The following is a 15,259-nucleotide window of genomic DNA, read 5'->3' on the forward strand; positions in this document are numbered from 1 at the left end:
CTGCCTTCAGGTTCATCACAGGTTATAATGGCACTCAGCACAGTATGTGATAAGGCTGACCTTCCCAGCCTGAAAGATGTAATAACCAGTGCGACTGACACAATGGTGTTGGAAAATTGCCTTCTTAAATCAATCACATCTCTGCTGTGGCCCGTTCAGTGTTTAACCTGCTCCAGTGACCGGTTTGATGCCGTAGGAGCCCTGAACCAGAACTGATCCAAGAAAGACGGCCTCTGCCAGCTGTAGCGCACAGTGGCACCTAAAAGTGAGTTAGACCTCCACAGCCCAACATGTTGCTGTGTGCTTAAAGATAACTGAATACAGTAGCATGCCGATAAAATATTGACAAACACAGTATATCTGCAGCAAGGCACAATAAACATAAAATAAAACGGTTCAGCTTCTCCGCAAACGCTCTGTGCTTATTGCACCAGACGATTGACCAGGTAAGGAGGAAGCTGAGGACGACCTGGAGACAGGAAATAGGTCAGAATTTCATTACTGTCCGTTTCCTGGCTGATGCATAACCACACTGTGTCTAAATATTATCATTTATAATCAGTCAGAATGCGATACTGCCCTCACTTTAAAAAGCAAATGATGATGCAGAGGCAGTGGCTAACATTTATTTTGGAAAAAATAGATAGAGGTCAATTCCCTAAAATCTCTCACTTGATACAATAATTCATCTATATTTTAAATTGTGTTTTTTGTTTGTTTATTTATTTATAATCATTGTTATTAGTAAAATATGGGAGACAACAAATTCTGGAATCCAATAACCACATTTTGAAGTTTAAAGGTGTAAAGGGAGCAGCGCATCAGTCTATTATTTGATGGCAAGAACCAAATAAGAATGTGACCAAGGAGGTTAAACACTTATCTTAAATCATCTTAATTGAGAACGCCCCCTCTGACATTCCTTATCTGTGCCTGGAGAAAAGATGGAGATGTCTGATAAACTGCTGTCTAGACCAAAGCAGATGAGGGAGGGTGGAGGACGATTCTGATGACAGGTCTATTATGCCACAGAGGCGGCTGGAGAAGCCAACAATTGGGAGAAGGAGCTGTCACAGCATTTTGCAAAATGGCAGATTTTTGTGCCACATCAAAGGTTGTCACTCTGTCAATCAAGGTAAGATGAAATAACTCGCTTAGAGAACTTATGTCCATTGCTCAAACTATGCACATGCTCAATATGTGACGTGGAATACAGAGAAAAAAGTCAACTATTGGGTGCCTGATGAATTTGTGTGGCAATAAATGACTCACCATACATCAACCAGTGCTGACATGAGAAGAAAGGGAGACAATGTACAGTCGCTTTTGTGAAACTCATGCGCCTCTGAGACACTATCATGAAATTAGAAACAGTATAAATGTTGCTACAGTGCAAACAAGATTCACAAATGAGCAAACACTGAATCTGTGTGGTTTACTTTTACTGATGCTGCCCTCTACTGTCTATTGCACTGAGTCAAATCATTTGAGTAACAAAAACAAACAAAGACGTAAAAGCTAAAAGCTACCTCTGGGTAATAAGAGTCATGAATTAATTAGCAAATAACCAAAAAAGCAACAAAGTTGCCAAATCTTGCTCGACTTTTACAATGAGTCTTTTTGATGTTTTACTCTTTGTTTGCTGTTCTTCAGACTTCATCCGAAGTCTTCAGATAATTTTTACCTAAGTAAATTAAATAAACCTTTTATTTAGGCCTTTCTTCCAGAAGGTCGTCACTATGGCAACGTTCTGATGGGTACTGCACCTTATGTACTGCAGTTCACGGACTCCACCCAGTAGACAGTCTTAGTTAGTGCAGCCTTATTGGTACCTTTTCGGTTTTAGGTGCAGAGATTAGATTTTTTTTAATAGAGATTCAACTGAATTTATTATTAGAATTGCAGTTTTCTATGGAAACATCCACTCAACATTTGAAATATATCGTTTTGGGAGAACTGAGGAGTTGTTTGTTTGTACAGCTGCTTTTCTGCAGAACTGCATTCCTGTGTGAACTCATTGGATCTATTCTAAGCCTGTGAGGAGGCGACTATCACTGCAGCACTCCACCAAGATGAAAACTTTAAGATGGATGCCAGGAGGTGTAGGGAGAGATCTGTTCCAGACTGGAAGAAACAACAGCAACCGTATCTCAGAAGATCTGAAAAACATATGGTGCAAGAAGTCCTACAATATAAAACTGGCTATGTAGTACAAATACCTAGACGGTATTATTAACCAAAAATATACAGATTATTCATTTGTAAATTCTCTAGAAATGTTTTGATCATTATTATACTACAGCAATAATTGTCTTTATTCATGTAAAATGTTTATACACACTTAAATATGTTACCATATAGCAGAGCATAACCACCTCAGAAATACAGCACCTTGATATGATACAGTATATGTTACTGCAGGTAAAGTTACTTTTAACGGGTGACGAGTAGAATTAAAGCTCCCAGAGTGTGCAGTTCTTCCTCACTAAGGTCCTACATGCCAGTCTAAGTCACCTTTTAAATTCATCTCTTGTATCTTATGGGTTAATACAGTAGGTAATAATGTTGGGCTAAATACATTGTGCACATCCCGTTATTTTGCATGTGATAAAGGTGGAATTAATTTTACTTACCATGCATGATATATGTTTTTATTTTTATATAATTATATTTCTAAATGAACAATGATTACCCTATATAATTATTAAATTACTATGATGTAATCTTAACCAATAACTGCAGTTGTCAAATAAATGTGGTACAAAAATAAAACGCACATAAGTCTGAGAAGGTAAGTAGAGGTTGAGTATTTCTGTGTTTTCTGTCCTGTAGCAGAGATGTCTGTGATCCTGCATCTTTGATAAACTGATTCCTTTTTTCGCACGGCTTCTATACCTGCATACATCCGTGATGGAAAACCTGTCAGACCTGCAGGTGTGGATGTGAAGGGCGGTTGTCGTCAACTAAAAAAGTTTTGGGACGGAAATTATTTTGGGCCAATCACGGTGTGGCACAAGACTCTAAGAGCCAATCAAAAACCTAATATGCTTAGTGGGTGGTACCCAAAAGGAAAGTGGCGGTGCGGTGCATCCTCCCCGACCGGCGAGAGTTCGGTTGAGAGGGTGCTGGATGGTGGGGGAGTACCACTGATGAGAGAGCGGGCGAAAGAAGGGACTGTTTTATCGCACATTGGAGGACTGTTCCATCTATCTGAGGGATACGGCTAAACAGCGGGACAGAGTTTCTTTGAACACTGCGTGTGGTGAGTTCAGCAGAAACGCCGTTACCGGTCATTTGAACAAGGATGCGTCTGCTAGCTGCGGAAGCCGTTAACGTTAGCTAGCGGATTATTGTGCTATGACTTTTCAGTGATGGAGGACCGTTCGCTTTGCTAATGTTAGCCGGTGCCGCAGAGTCAAAGTGATGGTTTCTGGTAGACAGCATTATGCCATGTGGGAGCCTGCGTTGCAGTGATGGGTTTTAGAGGATTACCGTTATAGAGCTAGCTACTGTGAGGCGGTGTGGTCATTGTCCGCCAGCTTTTATCCCCACCCAGACGTCTTTGAGCCACCCACACCCTTGATGGGATTTTGCGTGGGGAGGCTGTGTAGTTCATCCGCCCAAACCCCTGCCTGCGTTAAACATTTCCCACTTTTGCACCACCTTCCTGCGTATAATACTGCCACTGCGTGCCCCTGTTTGTGTTGGGGCTTTTACTCGGGCTTGTCGAGTCGTCGCTGGGATCTTTTCCATCGGGTGGGATGTGAGGCACAGCACGCCAACTTTGAGCTAACGCTAGCAAGCTAACCTAGCCGATGCAGCTGTTTGGCCCGGCTTATTTGTCCATGACGGGATATTCCAGAAGCTACCATTAATTGAAAAAAAACTGGCCCTCATGAGTAAATATTCAACACATGATTCGGCGTGACATTTGTTCCGGCGCCCTAAAGAGGAGCTAAATCGGGGATGGAAGTACAGCAACTGTTTGAGGATCAGAGTGAGGGGATGCAGCCAGCAGACACACAGATCCCCCATCCCGTGACCTGACCCACATTCGTGTCCAAACAGCGCCTGATTTAAGCATGGGACTTAATTGTGTGTTTAAATGTCTCCTAGCGTTCATCAGATGAGGTTCGTCTCAGATTTGTGCTATGTGTCATGACATCACTTGAGACTGAGACATTAATAAGCTGTTGAAAGCGTTAAGTCAATGTTTTGCAAAGTTACAGGTTCATTTTTATTTAAGTGGGTAATTGTCCCAATAATAAAGTAATTGTAAAATCATATTGTATTAAACTGTTACTATAAAAACCACAAATAATCTACATGATCTACTTTAGATAAATACTATTTGGAATGCAATAAAAGCAAATATTTACCATGTTAATATAAATCCTTTTGTCATTCAATTATGTGAATTTCTGCGTGTGAGTTTGCTTTTTAAGAGGCTACGGTATATGTGGGTTGGTTATGCACAGGGACGGAGGTGTAAAGGCTTCCACATGAGTCTGTGTGGGCCTAACAAATCCATCTGGACACTAATGCAACAACCTAGAACAAAGAAAACGCCTCAAAGTCCTTACCTAAAAGGCAAAATACACATTATTTACACCTGTTTGTTTTAAATATTCTCTCTCCGGTGGTCTCTCTGTCACACATGTCCAGGATTCTCTACTGTTAATTTAGATTTAGTCACAACCAGTAATAACCATCCGTTACTGTGATACACTTAGGCCTTTGTCAGTCAGGCCAACATCCCCTAAAGTATTGCTACAATGAAATAATGCTTCATCATTAAGCACTTTACCATTAGCTTTAACATTAGCTATATGAATCGATATCTTACCTGATGGGCTAAAAATGGCTTGTGCTATAGCCCAACAGTTAAAGCCAGTCTACTGTATGTGGCTTGGCATCAGAGCTGACAATGTGATGACACGCACTATAAAAGTTATGCAGTAATAGCTCTCACTTTATCTTCTTCCTTTACTCAACTGTTACAGCCACTGTTGTCATTTTTTATACTTTATTTGTGGGGACTTCTGTTTGCTAGCCATGAACATATTTGTTTTGTTGCCTACCAACAATGTTCAATTAATTTGACCAAAGAAAATAATTACATCATTACATACAGTTCATCAGAATGCATATATGTGCATAGTAATTTATAATGCTTACAGACCTAATGTTAAGAGCAACCAGTGTAACATTAGTTTGCTGTTCTTACTGTAGATATCATTTTTATTCTCAACTGAATGTCGTACTTTTTCTCCCCACTTGCAGGTGGCCTAGTGCATTTTGCTTCTGGTCTCCAGCAGCAATGTCACAGAGGAGCGGGCAAGAGGACCCGGAGCGGTACCTGTTTGTGGACCGCGCTGTGGTCTACAACCCAACTGCCCAAGCCGATTGGACAGCCAAGAGACTGGTATGGATCCCGTCGGAACGCCACGGGTTCGAGGCTGCCAGTGTTCGTGAGGAGCGTGGAGATGAGGTGGTTGTGGAGTTGGCAGAGAATGGGAAGAAGGCGGTGGTTAATAAGGACGACATCCAAAAGATGAACCCACCTAAGTTTAGCAAAGTCGAGGACATGGCTGAACTCACCTGCCTGAATGAAGCGTCTGTACTTCACAACCTCAAGGATCGCTACTATTCTGGCCTCATATATGTAAGTATTTCAAGTCACTTTTAAACATCTAAAAAGACGTCCTCTATTATATTAAAAATTTTAACTGTACGTTTGCTTTTTTTTAATAAAGGTTTTAAAATATTTGCAAAAGCTATGTGGCTCTGAGCTTCTAAATGACAGACGCAAAGCAACACATTTTCTACATTAACAAGCCATCATGTCCTACAGTATATTAGCTGGCAATATCCCCCGTGATTATGACCCACTTTAACATGCATTCCTGGAATAATCCAAACACAGAGCTTATGGGCCACCTGAGACCCAGAGAGAAGGTAGGGGCTGAGGGCTTCACACCAGCCACAGAGACAAAAACATGCTCAAATATTTACTTGCAAGGAGTTTCTGCAGTAACATTTAATAATGGCACCAATAGTTCATGACTTGTTAATGAAAGGCTTATCCTGTTGACATCAGCATTGTGGGGGATATTGTGACCAAGCAAGGAGTAGCAGCATGAGCTTTGCCATGTGATCACTGTCTACTCATGGCTTCCTGCCAAGAGACTGATTTGTCTGTTTGTACCACTTGGGAGCATATGTTGTTTGCTACCATTTTACAACAAAGCTGAGCATCAATTATTGGCAGAACCTCTTTGTAAACCTGTTGAAAAAAGTTAACAATCAGCACCAGTGACTGTAATATATATCAAAGTACATTGTGGCAATTCTGACCTTTCCAGGTTAAAAGACCATCATTGTGTTTTATATGTATTCTTCGGTATTTTCTGAGGGCTATTAATGGAGAAGAGAGGCCAGTGCTGAGTCACACTGTAACCAAACCGCCTTAACACAGTTCTTTGTTTGCTGATAAGCAGCATCTGTCTTCTCACATAACTGAAATGCTTTTTAGCTCTCAGAAGACATGCGCTTAATTATCGAGCAACCCATGTCAGCTTTTTGCTGTTTTGGTTCCTCTGCAGGGTCACAGACGCCTTCTTTTCTGATCCAATGTGGAAGCTTTGTCAAATTTACCATATGTTTTTATATTCCTCACAGACAGATCCCCAAGCGTGAAGCTAGTGCATAGAGTTTTAAAAGATTAGAATTGTTTGACTACTCAAGTCTTTCAGGTTCTGTATATTTTTGATGATTGATTGATTTCTTTTTTTGTGTTGATTCACATTAACATACCAATGCTGGCCTAGCCTCCTTCTACTGTATTTCCATACATAGCAGTGGATCATCATACTTAATAGTTGTTTGCATTAGAAAATACAATTTAAACAATTTTCACACATGGACTCTAGGCTGAACATTGTGTTGAGCATTTACACATAGTATACAGATTAAGTTGCAGAAGAGAAACACTACCACAATTTCCAAGCTACAGTATAGGGTACACCCGAAATTTAAGCCGCACCCATTAGATTTTATTTAAAAAAACGTTTTTTTGTTTTTTTTTTACAGCAGCGTCTCACAAAAGTCATTGATCACTATCTACCTTTATCTATCTGTCTGCTTAATGCAGATAAATAGACTACTAAACTACTAAAGTCTTCAGTGTCAGAATTAAACGGCCTTACAATTACTTTGTCACGCACTATCTCTGCCTTTCTTTCACTGTTTTGTTGACTTCTTCCTCGTAGCCGAGGGAGCTGCTGCCATGGAGTCGTCCGTGCCTTGATGGACAGGCATTTTTGTCTTGATTTCTTCTGAAGTAGAGATTAATTTGGCTTTTTGTTGAGTGCAGCAATTCCTGCCTGGTTTGCATCTAAGAATAAGTGAAATGTCTTTACAATCTCTTTTGGCGAGTTAGCCATTTATTTTAAGGCAGAAAGTAGGATGCTTTTCTTCCGCTCTGTCTATCCGACGCGGTGAGCAAGAGCTGTACTGTAGTACCAGTAGCAAGAGCACACTGAGGATTCTCAATGCTACTGCACAACAAAGACTAACGAGCTCATACAACATGCAACCCGAAACAGCAAGCAACAAGCTGTCAGTCGGGTCTGCACAGTGTAAACATCTCGGCCGTTTTCAGAGGCATGAAGCTTTAAGTCGGTAAAAATCCATAAATTAGCCGCACCGTTTTTTAAGCCGCAGGGTTCAAAGCGCTTCAAAAAAGTAGCGGCTTATATTCCAGAAATTACGGTACTTGTGAGGGGAAGGGGTGCAGACTACACATGATGACCCAGCAGAGATCACACTTGGACTTAATTCTGAACTAGAGGATTTGCAGGATAAAATCTAACCTCTGACATTCTTCTTCTCTGCCAGTAATGTCTAGATATGTTAAAAGTTTTACTGTCCTGGCTTTGATCAGTATCCTTTCTGCGTGGAGTTTGCATGTGGTCTGCCTAGCTGCCCTCTGAGAACTCCCGCTTGCCCCATGGCCCTAAGACATACAGTCAGGTTAATTGGTGAGTCTAAATTGCCCCTACTGTAGGTGCGAGTGTGATTGTTAAAGGTTGTCTGTCTCTATATGTAGCACTGTAATCGATTGGTGACCCTTCCAGGGTGTACCCCACTATTTGCCCAGTGACAACTGTATTTGATTTTCACATAAACCGACTGAGTAACTTTGCGCTTGTATAAAAACATCACATTCCGCCATCTACATGCTAGTAGGGCAATCCTCTTTGACAAAGATCTTGGCCCGTAATTTACATCAAATTATTTGCATGTAGTTATTAAAATAATCTATACTTTGCTCTTTTTAGTCAAAGCAGTAAAATCCATCGACAATAGGTTTGTCATTTTAATCTTTGCTATGATTAGATTATGAGTACCCCATCATCAAAAAAATGTTACATATATGTTGGGTTACAAGACTTGGTCAAGTCCAGTTAACCCAGTATTTGCAATAGCAGAGACCCATTATTAGGTTTGCCCTTTGAAAGAAGCTCTGTTGCTAAGCCCTGTTGGATACACAGATATTTATTTGGACATTCAACTGTGTCTCAGTTTATTTTGTTAAACATTACTTCTCTGTAGGGTCCAGGGTTGGGTTCCCTAGCTCAGACCTATTTATCAGCTCAACATAATCAAATTTAAGTGCTCAGAAGTTGATATGTGCTGTAGTCAATCTATCGATAGTTTACAATTATTTGTCATAGTCATTTTCCTCAGAGTAGAAGTTACAAACTCAACATTTGGGAAAGGAATGAACAGAGCAGCTGGTGTTATGCCTGGTTGTCCTGGCCCCTTCACCTCATGGCTCCACTAATCTCCCAGATGCCCCCTGGGGTCCACCGCCAAGGACAGCAAGCTGAGTCATTGCTTACCTAACTGCTTGTGGACCACACTGGGTGGGGAGCATTGATCTGTCTGCCTGGCGCTATGCCCACCGTGGGGGGCCAGAGTTGGGGTCATTATGGCAACAGTCCTGCAAGATTTTATCTCAGGAGTCAATGTTTACAGTTGGTGTCACTTAACAACTGGATTATTCCATATGGTTGGTTGATTTGATACGGAACAACCCAACCATTTGTTCCTAGAAACACTGTATCATCGCCAGTAAATGAATCCGTAACAAATTTGTGCTGAAAGCCGTTTCCTGAAACAAGGAGAGTGGGGTTTGATGTGGCTGGTTGTTAGACACAGGCCCTGTGCAGCCTGCCGGTGCCTCAGACAACAGAATTAAAAGCGTGTCGCATTGAAAACATATTCTACATTCTGACAGGTTGACGAAGTTGATGCAAGGAAAGTTGTTCTTGTTTGTAACTGGATGCATGTTTGTGGCTGTTTTATCCATCAGGGAATATTTCATTGAAGAAAAATGATTTACAGTATAATGTTGGGCAAAAAGCTTAATTTTATACAGTACTGTCTGTACTCTGACCCCCACCACCATGTGAACTAAGGCTCCAGGAGACATACAGTGTGTACTGTGGATTAAAATCACCACCCTCGAGAATGATGAGATGATGAATATCCATATGTGTGAATTAAGAACTTAAATTTCATGATAAAGTCAATAATAATTGACTTTATACAGTATGTATTTTAACAAAATCGAAATTAATCAATTGAAAGTTCATTCAACTTGATTAAATTTCTGCTTACTTACTGCTCCTGTAGGGGGCCAGTGGCAATCATAGACTGGTACATAGCTGCTGCTGATGTCAATATATTTAGTCAATATTCATGTTTTTTGTTTTTCAGACATACTCGGGTCTTTTCTGCGTGGTCATAAATCCCTACAAAAACCTGCCCATCTACTCAGAGAACATCATTGAGATGTACAGGGGCAAAAAGAGGCATGAAATGCCCCCTCACATCTACGCCATCTCAGAGTCTGCATACAGATGCATGCTTCAAGGTAAGTTGCCTTTCTGTTAATGATCTGTGTCAAATAAACTAATCCTTTGTCATCATCAAACATACTTTCAGCAAATCTGTATTACTGTGTTATTCTGAAGCACGTCTCAGTATCTTATCTTCAGAGATTCTGCCGGGGAGCTGACAGGCTTCTCAGCTCTATGACCAGTGACTGACTGGGATCAGACCAATGAGAATGAGAGGGTGACCCCATTGTGTACCACAATAGGTCCTTTGTGTGATGTTGAGTACTAAACAGTGGGGGTGTTTACAAGCTGGACAGTCTCATTAGGCCTTAAGCCTTGCTTTGCCCATTTGACTCCTGTTGGTAAACAGGAAAGTCAACCAACTGTATCATACTCTACTGTACCTTGTTTTTGTTCAGACGTGTTATTTTTATACTTTCTATATTAGAGCTGTCACTTTTCTTTACACCCTACGTGTTGTAGCACATGACTACACTGCACAGACAGACGTGTTTCTGTCAGTTTATAAAATCTATTTACTGGCTTATTTAATGAAGCTGTGACTTCTGCCATCAAGCATCTACAGTAAATACTACATGATTTTATTGTATTTTTAAGTGTGCACAGATCTGACCAGTGTTTTTTCCCAGCTCCTGCTATATGACTGGTCATATTGGAATTAATATTATATTAGAGTTGTGGTTGAAAAAGAGGTTTGTAGGTTGGAGATTAGTAGAGGCCAGCTGCCATTCAGCTGTGGCCCCAAGCATTTCAGCAAGCTGGTTAATGAAAGAAAATATGTTAGACGGAGCAAATATAAGCACAACAATATGACCTGAAACACATATCAGTGCATGATTACAGTGGACAAAAAGTATGGTTATTTAACATATATAACGTTTTCTATTAAATTTTGTGTGTTATGATCTCCTAAATTGAAAGATCAACACACAGTTTATTGTTAAAATTAGATGTTTGTAGTTGTCAGCAAATTATCACCAGCATATAAAAAAGCTAAGTTCTTTTTATATAAGTCACAAAGTATCGTAAACTGTCATCCAGTAAAGTGTAGAAACATCAACAGATGATGGTATTCATTTACTATTCATTTGTTCAATAATCAAGCCAAATATCAACACGTATTTAAATGCATGGACCAGATCAGATCACACTGCAAAGGTTCCAGCTGAACAAAAAAAACACTTCAGGCAGAAAATATGTTGGAGCTGAACATATTGTTGAATAATATTTATGGCCAAGGGGTGTCTGAACCTTGCGGGGGTGTGATAATTACTGAAACACTGCTGTGAAGTCAGTTAAATGAGGTGCTACCTAACAAAGTCAGTCTGTCTACGCAAATCTGCAGAACCTATTGCACATCTGTTATTGATTATGCTTCACATAATTGCCCTCATTTCTCTGCCACAATGAACTTGCTGACATACATGAAACAAATTTTTTTTATTATATCTGGAAATACGTAGTAAGGACATACCGCTGGTGGCTTGAATAACAACATATGTTAGAGAAAGTAAGTCAGCAGTTCAGATGGATTCCAAGAACTGAAAGTGTCCCTAGGTGTGGTCATGAAACAGGGGGTCTTTGTTTTAGTGCATGAGGAGAAAGACCCGTTTCCAGAGTTTTTCCCTAATGTTTAATCAGGGCATAAGGTCACATCTAGCTAACTTTAAAGAGGCACAAAACACAGCTCTTTTTCCGCCCAGTGGTCCATTTCATCAGCAATGAACAAAACACTCCCCATCTCATATGCCAGCAACACTGCACTTAGTTATAAGGGTTGAAATGAACAAATAAGTATGATCCACTCCGTTAACCTGCTGGTAGGATAAAAATGGATATAGTTAACTTTCTCTTTGTATATTTGTTTCTATTTGCACACAAAACAGCAGCCTACCTGGCGCTAGTCAGGTCTGTAGGACCCGCTAATGCCTTCGCCTGCCTTTCGCATCGATCCTTGATGTTGGCCCTGTTTTGGAGGAACACCAGAGCGCCCTAAGTACCCAGGGTTGTGTTCCTTATCTTTTAAAAAGAGATTCACCATCACATTTAGTGTAAATAAACCACAAGAAGCAGAGGACCAGACCTACATTTCACAGAGACAATGTTGTACAGAATCCTTTCCCCACAATAAACTAATAGAACTGATGTTTTTGAGGCCAAAAAAGCAGTTTAGAGATTAAAGGAGCACTTGAGTTTTTATTTTGTAACACATCTTATTATATTTTAGACCTCTTTTGGCTTTTATTAAAAAAAAAAAGTTCACTCTATATTCTAGTGCTTTCGTCCAACTCATGTTCTTCTGATTAACACTGATTCACAAATTGCAGGGAGGGAGCAATGAATGTATATTTCATTAGATTTTATTTTACAATCCTGCAAAAATTGTAAAATATACAAATATCGTTGTTTCTTTTTTTCTAAAATATTGTGCATTTTTAAATGTAGAATCATCTGTAGGTTAATTTTCCCTTTCAAAGTCTGACTGCCTGTCTTCTCCTCTCCACTCCCCTCTCTTGCCCTGCCTGAGTCGTCTCCACCTGATGTAAACATTAGGTGCAATCTGCTTTAATGATTTCCATCAGTTCTGTGTGTCATTATTCAGACACACTTAATCTCAGACACGGTTAATCTTCCTATCAGACTTTATTAAATACAGACTTTCCTTCTCAGGAAAAGTAAGGTACTGTAAGAAACCAATCACTCTGGATCTCGATTGTGTTTGTTGGATGAGCCTCGGTTCTCCCCACACCAGAGGTCTTTTCCATTATAGCCCTAAAATGGTTTCATACAATGACTGCTACCTTGGCGTCACGTCACTTTTGACCAATAGTGTGTTTTTTTTTTTTATTTGGAAGGTGAAAACACAAAGCTGCCTTTTCACAGTCTCTAAAGCACATTCAATGCCTCTAGAAATACTATAATAGAAATACTGTCATGTGTTAAACTAATTGATCACAAATCTCTTTCTGGAAAATAGAAGCACTTGAAAGCTGAACTCTTTAATAAACAATAGCTTCCATATCTTTTTAGTTGCTGGATTGCATAAGTAATTAATTAATATCCAAAACCCTTTTTTGTGCCTGTAGGAGGAGTGTAAACTTTGTTGAACACATTAACTGAAACTAGATTCTTTTAGATTTCAGCTGCTATAATGGAACAAGTGTTAGGGTTTATTTCAAAATGTTATTGTTACAGTAGCTTCGTGGCCTTTCACCAAGCTATATACAGTATCAGACTTGTTCAAACCTAATGCGCCTGCATGTAACTGGAGATCTTTTGATATAGGTTTCAGCATCACAACAGTGATCCTCATGGGATACTTTAGTAATGTCTAGATCAATATAAATCCCTGTTTTTCGAGGTGAGTGTTTGAACTTTATTGCCACTTCCAAGTACTGGCATCAGCCATCAGTGCAAGCCAGTGGCCAAGGCCCAGTGTGCCACAGGCTCACAATGAGCTCACTGTCATGAGCCGAGATCAGCGCCCCCTCTTCCACCCTCTCTATTTACAGGGAGAATCACCACATGCAGAGCTGCTGTGTTTTACAAAGCTACAAGACATCCTCTAATAATCTGTGTCTTTTGTATTGGAGAACAAATTGTGTCAACATCTGATTAGTCTATAGTAGTTTCAGAATGTTCTTTAACTCTGAAGAATCTAGTCTATATTTCTTCTGTAATAGATTTAAATGAAGTGTTAATGTTATAATGTTATATATCTTCACTGCCCTTCAAGATATTAAAGTAATGTGATTCTAGGAAAACATGTGGCCAAAATGTAATGTTACAGAAATATCAGCCCCTCAGTCTGGGGAGGTTGTTAAAGTTGTGCAGCCATTCTGGTAAAAGACAACATTTCTGAGCGTGTGCAATGTTTGCAAGCGCCTTGTTACAGTACTTCAACTGAAGGAAGTGCCTGGTCAAAGCCAGGAAACACAGGTTGCCCTTGATGAGCTGTCCAGCTGTGTCCTCAGTCGAATAACATTTGATTATTTCAATTCAAAGGAGCCCAGTCAGCAGTTCGTTCTAAAAAACCTTCACCTCTGGCAGAACACGACACAATAGAATACAGTGCAGTTTTTCAACCATTTTCTTTGTTTGGCCCCTAATTATGTGTAACTTGAAAGATTAACTGTTTTTCTAAATTTTGAGGGCTCTCAAATAGTGAAACAAAATCAAGAAATTAAAAATTTCTGTGTAACAGATTGTTTCCCTTAATCCTCGTTTGAGCTCTTAAATAATAATCTGGGACCTCCTGGGGTGGTGGCGGGTTCCTGACCTGAATTTTTGTGAACCACGGGTATGAGTGATCACATTTTTGGATAGAAAATAAGTATTTTTATTAGAATGAGCAGATGTCTGACTTTTTACCATGGTGATTAGAACAGTAATACAACAAGCATTATTAGCCATTATTTTCTCTGCACATAATGTTGTTGCTGGTCTGTTTAATTGCTGAAGTTGGTTTCAATAAGTCAGTATTCTGACAGGTGAGTCTATAAGACTACAGAGCCAAAATGTTTTCATTTGCACATCTCGTTGATCCAGGTAAACACGTGGTTGTTTTTCAGTTTTTGGATGCACCATTGAATTAATAATAGAACACTAAAAAAACACCTTTGACTTAATGTTATCATTAAGGTTTGAATTTTTTAGTCTCTTTCTCTGATTGATGCATGATTGACCACTTCCAAGTCAATCTACTAATGCACTTTTAAGTCCTCCAATTATCTAACATGCAGACTTTGCAATACGGCTACAGTATTAATGACCTCAGGGATTAGGCTCATTAAGGATCAGCCATTTGCCCATCAAAAAGAGATAAATACTGTCTTAGCTAAAACAAACTAAATTAAACCCTGTTTTAGAATAATTGTATAATCACTAAGATTTCAATTTAAACAGATGTATTTTAAGTAAAAATCTTTTAATTAAACTAAAACATTCAAATGAAATAGAGCTTTTTGGAAACATGTTCATTTACCAAGTGTTCATTTTAAGTCTAAACAATAATTTAGCAATGTTTTTGTGGGCCAGAGAATAAGATGTATAACGTTAGGTCAATGAGTTCAGTCCTATCTAATCATTGGTGTTCTTGCTGCTATGGTGGTAATGTGATTGGCCCAGTATGTGTATGTTGGGTGAGGCATCATAACTATACAGTGCATTTGTATGACCTCTGTTGCACATGACACTCCTGCATGTCTTACCAGTACTTGGTGCTCATAACTCTAAGATGGAGTTTTATGGAGATCCTTTATTGTAATATTTAATTTCCGCATGACCTCAGTGCAAATTGCTCACAGCACAGCACACATTAACATAATGAA

The 15,259-nt window shown here is 39.5% G+C and overlaps 1 protein-coding gene across 7 annotated transcripts in view; it reads left to right on the forward strand.

The window, feature by feature from the left end:
- The first annotated feature begins 3,098 nt into the window (after positions 1–3,098).
- LOC114854167 (myosin-10-like) overlaps positions 3,099–15,259 on the forward strand; it is a 33,825-nt gene continuing 21,664 nt past the window's right edge. For 4 of the 7 annotated variants that reach the window (XM_029148331.2, XM_041071086.1, XM_041071085.1 and 1 more), the window contains exons 1-3: positions 3,099–3,262; positions 5,284–5,665; positions 9,787–9,943. In XM_029148331.2, coding sequence (XP_029004164.1) covers positions 5,321–5,665; positions 9,787–9,943 — 502 coding nt within the window. In that variant the 5' untranslated portion in view covers positions 3,099–3,262; positions 5,284–5,320. The remainder of the gene's footprint in view (positions 3,263–5,283; positions 5,666–9,786; positions 9,944–15,259) is intronic. The other 3 variants (XM_041071090.1, XM_041071091.1, XM_041071093.1) reach the window with 1 other exon arrangement.

This window comes from Betta splendens, chromosome 1 (assembly GCF_900634795.4).
Source record: "Betta splendens chromosome 1, fBetSpl5.4, whole genome shotgun sequence".
Classification (NCBI taxonomy): Eukaryota; Metazoa; Chordata; class Actinopteri; order Anabantiformes; family Osphronemidae; genus Betta; species Betta splendens.